General features: G+C 39.7%; 1 protein-coding gene across 3 annotated transcripts in view; it reads left to right on the top strand.

The window, feature by feature from the left end:
- Window positions 1–13677, top strand: part of CDC14A (cell division cycle 14A) — a 187645-nt gene that overhangs the window by 167348 nt on the left and 6620 nt on the right. For 2 of the 3 annotated variants that reach the window (XM_037826540.1, XM_037826539.1), the window contains 2 exons: window positions 1054–1176; window positions 1896–2229. In XM_037826540.1, coding sequence (XP_037682468.1) covers window positions 1054–1176; window positions 1896–2229 — 457 coding nt within the window. Of the gene's footprint in view, window positions 1–1053; window positions 1177–1895; window positions 5639–13677 lie in introns of those variants that run through there. The other variant, XM_037826538.1, reaches the window with a different exon arrangement.

Genomic DNA, 13677 nt, shown 5'->3' with positions numbered 1-13677 from the left:
AGAGTTGACTCAGTTTTCCCTTTTTCATTGATTGAACGTCTCTGAGTTTGGCACTGTGATAGCCACTGGGAATTGAAACGAGAGGCAGTTCTTTATCCTTAAGGAGTTTATATCAAGTGAAGGAAATAGAGAAATATCAGGCAGTGAAGTACAGTATAAGAGCTGCGATTTACTATGAGAATATATGATGAAATGGGGGTGTTTACCCTGCTTGGGAATTCAATGAAGGCTGTATGACGTAACAGCTGAGCAGACTATTAATGGATAAGTAATAGGAGAGAATCAGATGGAAATGGGAGGTAAGGAAAACAGCATCTAGAAACCAGACAGAGTTGTGAACGTAGCACATTCAGGGACCTCAAGGAATTTTATGTAGCTGGAATGAGAAGGTATTCATGGCAAGTCCTGCTCAGAGAGGCAAGTGCCAAATTTTAGAGGGCTTTATAAGCCAAGCCAAAGAGTTTAGACTTTATAGTCACTGAAGAAATGGCTTAATCAGTGAAGTGACATCAAATTTATATTTTAGATTTTGCTGGGGGCTTTTCAGAATTTGAATTTTTAAAGAGTAAGAGTCAACGGTGTTACTTGTAGTGCAGCTTAAGAAATGATGGTGCCATGACCTAGAGCAGTTGTGTGGTGGAAAGGAGAGGATAGGTGTGAAATATAAAGAGATGGATTTGCCGAGGAGTGAACGCCAGCAGTTGGGGAAGGGAAGCCATCAAGGATGATGGGATCGTGGTTGACAGCAGGACTTTGAATCCTGGATTGAAGACGTTTTTCTTTTGTGCATCTGTTTCCTCACTTGCCAGATGGGGACAGCAGTGTTGGCTACCTCATAGGATTGTTTGTGGGGATTAACTGAGTTAACGTCAGTAAGGTTCTTAGAACAGCGCCCGGTGCAGAGTTCGTACTGTGTGTTAGCCACAGCTGCTGCTGCTATTAAGACCTCTCCTGATACTGTTAATGTTTATTAGTTATCTTGTCGTAGTCGATTGCTGAATGTTTAAGATAATACAGCTTTATTGTGACACTTTGCCCATTTCCCCCTTAAAGGTTGAGTTCTTCCCCACAAGGATCTGCATCTTCTTTGAAGACCTCAAAAGCGGCTTTGTCCCCTTCTGTGACGGCCAAGAAGATAAATAGGGGTTCTTTGTCCTCGGGTGCCAGTGTAAGAAGGTAATTTTTTTCCTCCTTTCTTCCAAGGTGCTGGCAGAAGGTAAAGGAAATCTGCAGCAGAAAACTGAGTTTGACTGTAGTTGTGTCAGAGGAAGGGACCAGGGAGAAGGGAGAAACCACAAAAGGCGCTGTGATCCCTGGGCTTCTGTTCCTCTTTTGCATTGCAGGGTACAAGGTTGTGCAGACAGCGTTGTATAGCATCCCTTTCTTCTAGTGACTCTCCAGCTTGCCTAATGTGACCCAGAGTTCAGTTGTACATACAGATGATTAATGGTATTGTTATTTTCACCTAACACATATAGAACTAAAATGGGTCGGGCATTTGATGTAGTCATGTGATTGAATATAAGTTAAATCTTGTACTTAAGTTTGCATTTTACTCTCCCCTTTGAAGCTCTTGTCATTTACTTCCCACCTCAGAACAAGTAGAACCTCCAGATGTTGTATTTCAAGGTCTCTAGTCCAAGTGCATTAGCCAGCTTCTTGGGTCTTCATTAGCTGCTTTTGACAGAGGAAATTGATGTGTAGAACTAATGGTCACATATTATTTAATCACCAAGTGTGATAAAGAAGCCATCTGTCATCATTTGCATTGATCAGAATTGTCTTCATCACATTTCCCTAATGCCGTTAATATGTGTTGTAGAAACATGAACTCTTTGCATGAGTATACATTGTTGTCTATGTGTTTTCCCTCCTCTCCCGTGTTTTCCATTCAGCTTTTCCATAAACTCCCGGCTTGCCAGTTCTCTAGGGAACTTGAATGCTGCAATAGATGATCCAGAGAAAAAGACCTCATCACCCTCCAAGGCAGGTTTCGTAGCCAACCCCTTCACCAACCTCTTGAATGGCAGCTCCCAACCAACTGCCAGGAATTACCCTGAGCTCAACAACAACCAGTACAACCGAAGTGGCAGCAGCAGTGGAAGCAACCTGAACAACCACCCCACCCCCCGGAGCACCAAGACAAAGGAACACACCGCCATCCTCCAACCCTCCTACACTGGGCTCTCTTCCTCTTCTTCTGCAAGATTCCTGAGCCGTTCAATCCCCGTAAGTTCACAGACACCACCTCTTGGTCCTCAAAACCCTGAGCACAACTTTTATGCCTTGCCTTCCCAGCCAAGGCTGCCACCAAAGAAATTTAATAGCGCCAAGGAGGCCTTCTGATCAATGCCTTCCCTCTGTGTTATGAAACTGTCTCAGCGTGTACCTCCTGCTGGCTCCTCTTCAAGTAAATGCCGAGTTTCAACTGGGTTTTCTTCCTTCCTTTTTTCTTTCTCCCTTCCTCCTTTTTAAGTGGTTTCTCTCCCCTTTCATTCCCTTCACCATGGACACTGTCGACATAAGTTACTTTTCAGCTAAGTTTTCAAACCACTCTGAGTACCTAGCACAAAGCCAGGAGCTGACTCATGTGATACACAGTGTTTGTTTTGGTTGTGGTAGTATTAGGAATTATGGCTTTTTCTACATCATATATTAATGAATGAATTTTGGAGTATCTAGATGTGGAATGTACTGATTGAACAGTATCTTCCCAGAACCAAGCTTCAGGCCATGAATATTTCACCTCCTGCAGAGAACTGACTGAGAATTAATTAAGTGCCTAATGGAAGCTGTTTATAAGGAAGGCTTATAGATAGGTACCGGGATGTTGGCGGAGGGGAAGGCAGAGTATCAGGAAGATATTTAAAATTAGCCATCATTCTTCTAGAGACAGGCAGGATGAGCTCCAAACACATTTTACCAGTGAGATCTTCATTTAGGTTACCAAACTCCCCTTTAAAATTATCAGTAATCCCTGTTAGGTAAAATATGTTGGTTCACCCCCTTCTGTAATCACTTTAATCACTTATTTTGATTACCTTAGGAAATTGAGATCTAAGGCACGTGAGTTTTGATTTGAGAGGAGGCAAAAGGATGAAATAGGAAGGAGAAATGGATCCCACATATCAAGGAAATTTGAAACTTTGTGTTCGGGGCTCAAGCAAGCCCCGTGAGTGTCCTGGAAAGGCAAATAATTGGGTGTCCTGGGGAGGCTACAGCCTGGCATCCCTTCATACCACTATTCTTTAAACATCCCCTCAGCCATTATTCAGGGAGAAGCCAACTTCTGCTTGGGAGAAGAGGGGAGAAGGAAAAGTGCTGGTGGCAGCCCTTAGTGTGCTACTCGTGGCCCAGTCAGCAAAACAACAGTACTGCTCCAATAGTTAATGGGACTCACTCTCCATAGACGGCAGTTTAGAAATCGTTTTTCTAACGTGAGAATGCGGCACGTGCGCATGCGTGTGTGCGGGGGATGTGTGTGTTGGTTGAACCTATTACCACTCTCAAACCCACCCTAGCCCTCTTTTCGGTGTGTTTTTGTTTTCCTTTATCCTCAAACATTCCTTTCCCTAAGAGGGGCTCTGGCATATATAATTTTCTCCATCTTATTTTATTCCCAGCGATTGTTTTTAGCATTATTTTAGGTTACGTTTGTAGATCAGTAATCTAATCTGCCAGTCCATCCTACCCCTTAATCTGACCCTAATTCCATTACATAAATTGAGAACATGTATATCATTAAAACTCAAATCCATGTAACTGGGGATGAGATGGAAAATGATAATATATTTAACTCTTCATAGCTATGTTTACAAGTCATGTATTTCACAGCAGGAATTGAGTTCAGGCAATTTTCTCACATACCAGTTGGCATGAACATTGTGCCATATGTCAGCCTTTTTTGAAAACAGGAGTGCAGACCTTTTCCATTTTCAGAAAGTGTCATACATGTAGATATGTAGATAATCATATACATTTCTTGCAGATTTCAAAGTTAAAGGTTTTGCATAATCCACACTTTTAACTGAATACCAGAAGGGTTGGTAGCTTGACAAGAATTTGTTCTTCTTTTTCTAAGTCTCAGTATTCCTCTTTGTTAGTGGAAGCATGGGAGCATTCTTTAGGAGATTGCTGATTTCCCCCCAACTGGTGATTTTTTATATAACTGAATTTTGGTCTCATGCCATAGTTTATTTCTTCTCACTTCTCCTCCTCTCTTCTTCTTCCTATCCCTCTTCTGTCTGGAATAGGGTAATTTTCCAATAATTGAATTTAAAGTAATAATCTGTGGGGGCAGCTGCTGCTGCACCCCTCTTCTCCCTCCTAAATTTGTCACCTTATTGTAAAGAAAAGTATTTATAAATAGAATTGCCAGCATGACAATATTTCCCCGCCTATCGCCCTCCTAGGAAGTGAGTTGGAGCAGGTCTCTCATAGCAGACCCTCTTTCTTTATATTTGCCTAGAAAACTTCCTGTATGAGGAGGGCTCCAGGTCCTAATCCTGCTGCTTGCTGGCAGAAAATCTAACTTAAGATGGAAATTCCCATTTTAGGTAGAATAAAACTGGAGGTTGTGAGTTATTTCTCCTTTATTGGTCCAGTGCAGCTTTTCTAATTGCTGTGGGTTTATTGTCTAAATAAGATTGTACATCTTTCCAGTGCTTCTGAAGATTCAAGACACAGGACACTTGAAGAACTAGGAATAAACCACTGAACAAAGTTTTTAAATCCTTAGGTAGGAAAAGAAGTCTGCATGGCAATATCCTCTCAGCACCTTTAAGAAAGACCCAGAAACTCTTAGGCGATGCGGGTGATGGGTGTTTAGAGGGAGTCTAATATTTTAAAAGCTACAATTAGCATCTCTTTTGAAAGCTGCAATTGCTCGCTCATTCTATGCAGCAGTTCAGCCCCCAGAAAAATGTAAAAATGATTTCCTTGTTCTGTCATTAAATGCTTTAACATAGAAAACAAGAGCAACTGTTAAGGAATCCTTATGGTTGTGACAGAATGGTGAGAAACAAGTTTTATTTTTATTCATTTGGCCTCTTCTGTTAGTCTTGAGGTTTCTCCTGCCCAGTGCAATGCATAAGGCTTCATTTGGGTTGACCCACTTAACTGTAAAAAATCAGTTTCACTCCCTGACACTCAGAGGAGTTTTCAAATGCTTAAGAGATGAGGGACATGTGATTATGGTGTGGGTGTGGTGGAAGTATTTTATTAAACTGAAACTACTTGAGGTATCTGTCTTGAATATTTGCTTTTTTTTTTTTAAAAAGAGACTTATCACTGAATTGCTATTCATCCACCTTGTCCTTACCTGACTCCCAAGTGTGGGTTAGGCCATGATAGTTCTCCCTTAAGCTATCCTATACCGTGTGTTGGTGTCACTCGCAATTCTCTTCTCTCTGTGAATTTTAATAATCTGTTCCCTTGTCTGTGTCCTCCACTAGGTTGTAAGCTCGGTGAGGGCAGGGACTGTGCCTCTGTTTTTCATAGTTGTATGCCCTGTGTCGGGCATTTGGTGGACACCCATTAGCTAAATGGGTAAATAGATGGTTATTTAAATGAATGATTGTGGTAAGAATTTTTACCTCTTTTTTTTTATTCAATTCTATTGAGATATATTCACATAACATGCAGTCATCCAAAGTGTACAATCAGTTGTTCACAGTACCATCATATAGTTGTGCATTCATCACCCCAATCTATTTTTTGAACATATTCCTTGCACCAGAAAAAGTGAAAATAAGAATAAAAAATGAAAGTAAAGAACACCCAAAACATCCCCCCTCCCACCCTATTTTTCATTTAGTTTTTTGTCCCCATTATTCTACTCATCCATCCATACACTAGATAAAGGGATTGTGATCCACAAGGCTTTCACAATCACACCATCACCTCTTGTGAGCTACACTGCTATACAATCGTCTTCAAGAGTCAAGGCTACTGGGTTGCAGTTTGATAGTTTCAGGTATTTACTGCTAGCTATTCCAGTGCATTAAAACCTGAAAAGGGTTATCTATATAGTTCTTAAGAATGCCCACCAGAGTGGCCTCTTGACTCCACTTGGAATCTCTCAGCCACTGAAACTTCATTTCGTTTCATTTTGCATTCCTCTTTTGGTCAAGAAGATGTTCTCAATCCCATGATGCCGGGTCCAGATTCATCCCCTGGAGTCATATCCCACATTGCCAGGGAGATTTACACCCCTGGGAGTCAGATCCCACGTGGGGGGAGGGGGGTGAGTTCACCTGCTGAGTTGGCTTAGCTAAAGAGAGAGGGCCACATCTGAGCAACAAAGAGGCACTCGGGGAGACTCTTAGGCACAATTGCAAGCAGGTTTAGCTTCTCCTTTGCAGTGACAAGCTTCATGAGGGGAAGTCCCGTGATAGAGGGCTCAGCACTTCAAACCGCCAGTCCTCTGTGTTTGTGAGAACATCAACAACAATCCAGGTGAGGAAGCCTGACACCTCTGCATTTTCCCCTAGCTCCTCAGTGAGGCCCTGCATATGTATTTTTATTCTGTGTCCAAATTGCTTTCGGATGTGTCGCTGTTTCACACTTAACCTATGCAAACCTACCAGGTCTTACTTCCTATTAAAAGTTCTATGTAATTATGGTATTTGAACGAACTGTGTGAGTTAAACTGTTTAGGAAATATAGATCTTGCACCAACTAAATGTCTCTTCCCTTGGTCTCACATGGAATTTGAAGTTTTAAAACATGGGCAGTATTGTCCTTTACTCTTTGGCCTGATTTGCCCTAGTCCTAACCACATCTGCTTCATTCATATCTCTAGTTGAAGTCTGGATTCTTTTTCTGCTTTTTTAACAGTTGCTCTATATGCTAATACTCATATTCATATCTGCTGTGCTCTAGCTCTGCATTTCAGGTGTCACACAGATAACCAAAGTTCCAGGGATCGATCAGGTTATACACAAAGGGATCAGCATCTTGGAATCTTGAGATAGCCACTACAATTCAGGAACAGATGTGACTGCTGTAAGAGCTTTAAATCTAGGGACCATTACAGTATGTTCCCCTGATAAGTTGTGCTCTAAGGTTCAATTCTGATTTTATACATTGTAGTTAGTCCATATTGGTGAGGCATTGTTGGCCTTTGTTTCGGGTGTAGTTCACTCAAAATATTGTCTACAGCATCCACAGTAAATGCATATATCCCTCTCTCCTTGTGTGTCTCACAGCTTCATTCCTTCTCTCAGTAGCTCAGAATTTCATTGTATGCACACACCACAGTTCACCATTCTGTTCCTCAGTTGATGTACCCTTAGGCCACCTCCACCCATTGTAAATCATGTATACTCTCTCCATAGACACCAGTGTGCAAATGTCCATTCGTGTCCCTGCTCTCAGATCCTCCAAGTAAATGCCTCCTAATGAGGTTGCAGGACCTTCTGGCACCCACATGCTTAGCTTCGTGTTTAACCACCCCACTGTGCTCCAGAAAGGCTATACTATTCTGCCTCCTAACCAACAGTAAATGCGTACATCCCTCTCTCCTTGTTTTTTCCAGCACCTATATCCCTGTTTATATTTTTCCATAGGATTTTGTAGAGCTATTATTCACATACCATATAATTATCCACAGTATACAATCAGTTGTTCACGGTATCATCATACAGTTGTGCATTTATCACCATAGTCGGCACTTGAACATATTGATTACTACGAAAAAAAAGTTTTTTTTAATGAATAATAAAAAAGACAATAAAAAGAAAAATAAAATATCATACAATACAATATAATAGTAGGGTCAGACAGCAACACCACTACCAAGAATCCCGTGTCCCTCCCTGATATCCACCTCTTATACTTATTTAACTTTGGTATATTGCCTTTGTTACATGTAATGGAAGCACATTACAATGTAACTGTTAACCATAGACTCCCGTTGCTTTGATTATATTTTTTCCCCAGTACCATCCCCTTTTCAACACTGCATGGTTGACATTCATTTGTTCTCCTACATGCAAGAACAGTTTTATATTTGTACATTTAGTCACAATCATTGACCATTCCAGTTTTTGCTAAGTTAAACAGTCACAGTCTTTATCTTCTATCTTTACCTCAGGTGTCATACATTCCCTTATCCCACCTATTTCAGCTTTACTCGTGCACATCTTTGTTCAGTGTACTTACAATATTGTGCTACCATTACACAGTATTATGCTATCAATTTCTGGGTCTATACAAGCAAGCCTGCTGAATATTCTGTAGTTCTTCAGCATGAAATGCCCAATCTCTACCCTCTTTCTATCTACTGGTAGCCTGTGTTATCAGCTTTTAACTCTCAAAGTTTGCTCATTAATGTTAGTTCATATTAGTGAGTCCATACAGTATTTGTCCTTTTGTTTCTGGCTAACTTCGCTCAACATAATGTCCTCAAGATTCATCCACATTATTATATGTTCTGTGTCTTTGTTCTATCTTACAGCTGCGTAGTATTCCATCGTGTGTATGTACCACAGTTCGTTTATCCACTTGTCTGTTGACGGACATTTGGGCTGTTTCCATCTCTTGGCAATTGTGAATAATACCTCCATAAACATTGGTTTACAAATATCGGTTCGTGTCTTAACTTTCATTTCCTCTGAGTATATACCTAGTAATAGAATAGCTGGGTCATATGGCAAATCTATACTTAGCTTCCTGAGGAACTGCCATACTGTATTCCAGAGTGGTTGCACCATTCTACATTCTCACTAACAATGAATAAGTGTGCCTCTTTCTCCACATCCTCTCCAGCATTCTGGTAGGTGTGAGATGATATCTCATTGTGGTTTTGATTTGCATTTCCCTTATAGCCAGTGAAGTTGAACATTTTTTCATATGTTTTTTTTTTTTTAATCTTCATTTTATTGAGATATATTCACATACCACGCAGTCCATATGTTTTTGAGCTATTTCAGAAATGTGTCTGTCCATATCTTTTGCCCATTTCTTAATTAGAGTGTTTGTGAGTTGTAGGAGCGCTGTATATATTTGGGATATTAAAACCTTCTCTGATACGTGATTTCCAAATATTGTCTCCCATTGTGTAGGCTGCCTTTTTACTTTTCTAATAAAGTCCTTTGATGTACAAAAGTGTCTGATTTTGAAGAGATCCCATTTGTCTGTTTGTTCTTTGGTTGCTTGTGCTTTGAGTGTAGGGTCTAGGAAACCACCTCCTATCACAAGATGTTTAAGATATTGTCCTACATTTTCTTCTAAGCGTCTTATGTTCTTAGTGCTTATGTTTAGGTCTTTGATCCACTTCGAGTTAATTTTTGTATAAGGTATGAGATAGGGGTCCTCTTTCATTTTTTGGAAATGGATATCCAGTTCTCCAAACACCATTTGTTGAAGAGGCTGCTCTATCACCATTGCTTTGGCTTGACTGCCTTGTCAAAGATCAGTTGTCCATAGATGTGAGAGTCTATTTCTGAACACTTAGTTCTATTCCATTGGTCAGTATTTCTGTCCTTATGCCAGTACCATGCTGTTTTGAGCACTGTAGCTTTGTAATATGCTTCAAAGTCAGGTAGTTTGAGACCTCCCACTTCGTTCCTCTTTCTCAAGATATTTTTGGCTATTTGGGGCACATTGCCCTTCCAAATAAATTTGATTGTTGGTTTTTCTATTTCTGCAGAGTAAGTTGTTGGGATTTTAATTGGTATTGCATTGAATCTATAAATTAGTTTATGTAGAGTTGACATCTTAATTATATTTAGTCTTCCAATCTATGACACAGTATGTTCTTTCATTTTTTTTTAACTCCTGTTCAATTTCTTTTAGCAGTTTCTTGTAGTTTTCTTTCTATAGGTCTTTTGTGTCCTTGGTTAAGTTTATTCCTAAATACTTGATTCTTTTGGTTGCTATTGTAAATGGATTTTTTTTTATTTCTTCCTCTTGTTGCACATTACTTTTGTATAAGAACACTACAGATTTTTGCTTCTTGATCTTGTAGCCTGCCACTTTGCTGTAGTCATTGATTAGTTCTAATAGCTTTGCTGTAGATTTTTCTGGATTTTCTGCATATAGAATCATGTCATCTGCAAACAATGAAAGGTTTACTTCTTCTTTTCCAATTTGGATGCCTTTTATTTCTTTTGCTTGCCTAATTGCTATAGCTAGAACTTCCAGCACAATGTTGAATAACAATGGTTACAGTGGGTATCCCTGTCTTGTTCCTTATCTTAGAGGGAAAGCTTTCAGTGTCTCCCCATTGAGTACGATGTTAGCTGTGGGTTTTTCATATTGCCTTTATCATATTGAGAAAATTCCCTTCTATTCCTATCCTTTGAAGTGTTTTAATCAAGAAAGGATGTTGAATTTCATCAAATGTCTTTTCTGTATCATTGAGATGATCATGTGGTTCTTCTGCTTTGATTTATTGATGTGGTGTATTACATTAATTTATTTTCTTGTGTTGAACTAGCCTTACATACCTGGAATGAACCCCACTTGCTCGTGGTGTATAATTCTTTTAATGTGCTGTTGGATTCGATTTGCAAGTATGTTGTTGAGGAATTTTGCATCTGTATTCATTGAAGAGATTGGTCTATAATTTTCTTTTTTTGTGGTATCTTTGTCTGCTTTTAGTATTAGGGTGATGTTGGCTTCATAGAATGAGTTGGGTAGCTTTCCTTCCTCTTCAGTTTTTTTGAAGAGTTTGAGCAGGATTGGTATTAATTCTTTCTTGAATGCTTGGTAGACTTCACATGTGAAGCCATCTGGTCCTGGGTTTTTCTTTTTTGGGAGCTTTATTTTTAATTCAATTTTATTGAGATATATTCACATACCATGCAGTCATACAAAGCGTACATTCAGTTGTTCACAGTACCATTATATAGTTGCGCGTTCATCAACAAAATTAATTTTTGAACATTTTCATTGCCACACACACAAAATAATAAGAATAAAAATTAAAGTGAAAAAGAACAATTAAAGTAAAATAGAACACTGGGTGCCTTTTTTTTTTTTTTGGCCCCCGTTTTTCTACTCATCCATCCATACACTGGACAAAGGGGAGTGTGGTCCACATGGCTCTCCCAATCACATTGTCACTCCTCATAAGCTACATTTTTATACAATTGTCTTCAAGATTCAAGGGTTCTAGCTTGTAGTTTGATAGTTTCAGGTATTTACTGCTAGCTATTCCAATTCATTAGAACCTAATCCATCCTTTTTAAATAAAAAGAAACCCTATCACTTTCCAGTGATAACTCCGTCTACTATACTATTCTTTCGAAACTCCTCTAGGATGTTGCCCCATCCATTTCCTTCCTCTCCTACATCTTCAGTCTCTTCCCCTCCAGGCTCCTGTCTCCTCACCTGCAAACATCAAATCAGCAGAGATGGAGTTTTCTGTCAGTCTTCTCTCCCTCTTAGAATTTCTCTTTTAGGGCCAACTTCTCCCTGCTTGTTGAAGAGAAGCCTACATTTATGCTTCCGCATTCAGGCCTCCCTCATCTCCCAGGGAAAGGAGAAAAAGCAGAATGAACCGCAGCGCCAGGGTCCGGGCACGAGGCAGCGTGTGGCACTCCTGCGGAATGTGGCCAGAATGCCAGCAGAGCCACTTGGAGGGGAGGCAGGAAGGATCCCGAGGAGTCCAGACTTGACCCTATAGGCAAAGAAAGAAAAGGAGAAAGGGAGGCACCCTCTGCCCTGTGTAACTGGGAGGCACCCCCTCTGACCATTCCCTCCTCCCCCAGTTCTAGCGAAAGTTTCTTCTGCAGGTCACCATTGATTTCTTTAAGACAATATCTGCTGGTCCATTGTTAGTCCTCATTCTTCTAGTCTTTTTTGCAGGATTTGACAATACTAACCACCTTCTTTCCCTATAGTCTTTCTTCCCCTTTGATTTCTAGAATACTGTTTTGCCTTTTTTTCCTCTTAAATCTTTTTAACTGGTTTGTTTTCCTCTGCTTGCCCCTTAAAAAGTGATTTTCCCCAAGGTTCTGACCTAGACCCTCTTCTCTCCCTGGGTAATCTCCTGAGCTAGGGACCTACATTTCCATCTGCCTATGGGCATTACTAGAGAGAGTACATGCTCTTTAAACTGCCTGCTCCTCCTTTTGTTTCCTACCTCAATAATTGTGTCATTATTCATTTGATGATCACCTGTCACACTATTCTGCCCTTTCCCTCTGCTACATCCAGTCCCTATCAGTTTTCCTTCTGAAATGTCTGTTTTCTGTCCCTCCATTCTCTCCACTCCTGCCGTAATTGAGATCATCATGGACTATTGTTTCAGCTCTTTTTCTGCCTTAAGTTTCTCTGGCCTTTAATATTTTCTCTATCCTGCTGCCAGTGTTAAATTTCTGAGACACGAAGCAGATCAAATCATCCCCATGTTTAGAATCGCTCAATGGCTTCACTTTGCCTATCAGGTCAAGTCTGGACTCCTCGGGATCCTTCCTACCTCCCCTCCAAGTGGCTCTGCTGGCATTCTGGCCACATTCTGCAGGAGTGCCACACGCTGCCTCGTGCCTGGACCCTGGCGCTGCGGTTCATTCTGCTTTTTCTCCTTTCCCTGGTTTTCTACTTCATGGCCTGGTTCGGTAGTTACTTTTGGTAAAGCCCATCCAGGCATCCAGGAAAAGCATTCTTCTTTCTCCTCCTCAACTTTCATAGGACTTGGTTCATGCCCTGTGGCTCTGGATTAGTTCCTCATAGCCAGCTGTACACGATTCTCTCTCTCACCTCTGCTGGCTTTTAAGCTTCTCAGGAGCATCTTTGTTTCTTCAGGTTCCATAGTTTAGTAAGTAGCTACCAAATATTTATTGAACTAAAAGTTGGGTAATATAATCTAGGTTCATGAATGTTAAACAAAGAACGAAGGTGCTTAGGACCCATGTATTATTTTATTAGCATGTGAAGCACTAACAAAAGCAAAACAAGTTTTCTGCTTTAGATTTAATATACAATAATTTTGGAGTCTTTTTTTTTTTTTTTTTTTTTTTAATAGAAATGTGACTTTACTAAAATAAGAGAAAATAAATTTTAACTGAGTTTGCATCAATATAATTTTGGTATTCAGATGAACTGAAAACATTCATGTAATGATTGGCTGAGTCAAATTGGATGTCAACAATCTGTCATTTGACAATTGAGCTCTTTTTGATTGTTGAAAGCACAGATTAAATTTCTCCAGAAAAAGGGATCTATTAAAAATCATGTAGGAAGGTGAAAGAATATTTTATATAGAATTTTAATTAACTGAAATTGGCTTGTTGAATATTAGGGTCCCTAAAATACCTAGAGAACGCTATAGAAAAATGTATATAGTCCCTTCAAAGCTGATTTTATCTCAGCCCTCAGCTTTCTTGTGTTAATATGATGCCAACAAAACATTATCCAGTTATATTTCTCTTGGTGTCACCGGAGAAACATATATCATATTAGAAGAAGCAAATATTTTCAGTATTGTGACACCATGTTTCAGGAAATATGTATCAACATACATTTTGAGTGCTTACATGTAATACAAAAAACTGGAAATTCTGTTGCAAAGCCATAAAGAGATCCAGGAATATAGAGGCAGTTGTAGAAGAATTAATTGTTTTCCCCAGTCTCATACATGTTCTTTAAAACTTAAAACACTGAAGAGTTATATATAAAATAAAGTACCATATTTCCAAGTGTATATTTTTTTCTTTAATTTTCTATGTC

Source organism: Choloepus didactylus, chromosome 2, assembly GCF_015220235.1.
Source record: "Choloepus didactylus isolate mChoDid1 chromosome 2, mChoDid1.pri, whole genome shotgun sequence".
NCBI classification, from domain to species: domain Eukaryota; kingdom Metazoa; phylum Chordata; class Mammalia; order Pilosa; family Megalonychidae; genus Choloepus; species Choloepus didactylus.
The sequence above is the reverse complement of the archived record's forward strand: the minus strand, read 5'-3'. Positions and strand labels throughout refer to the sequence as shown.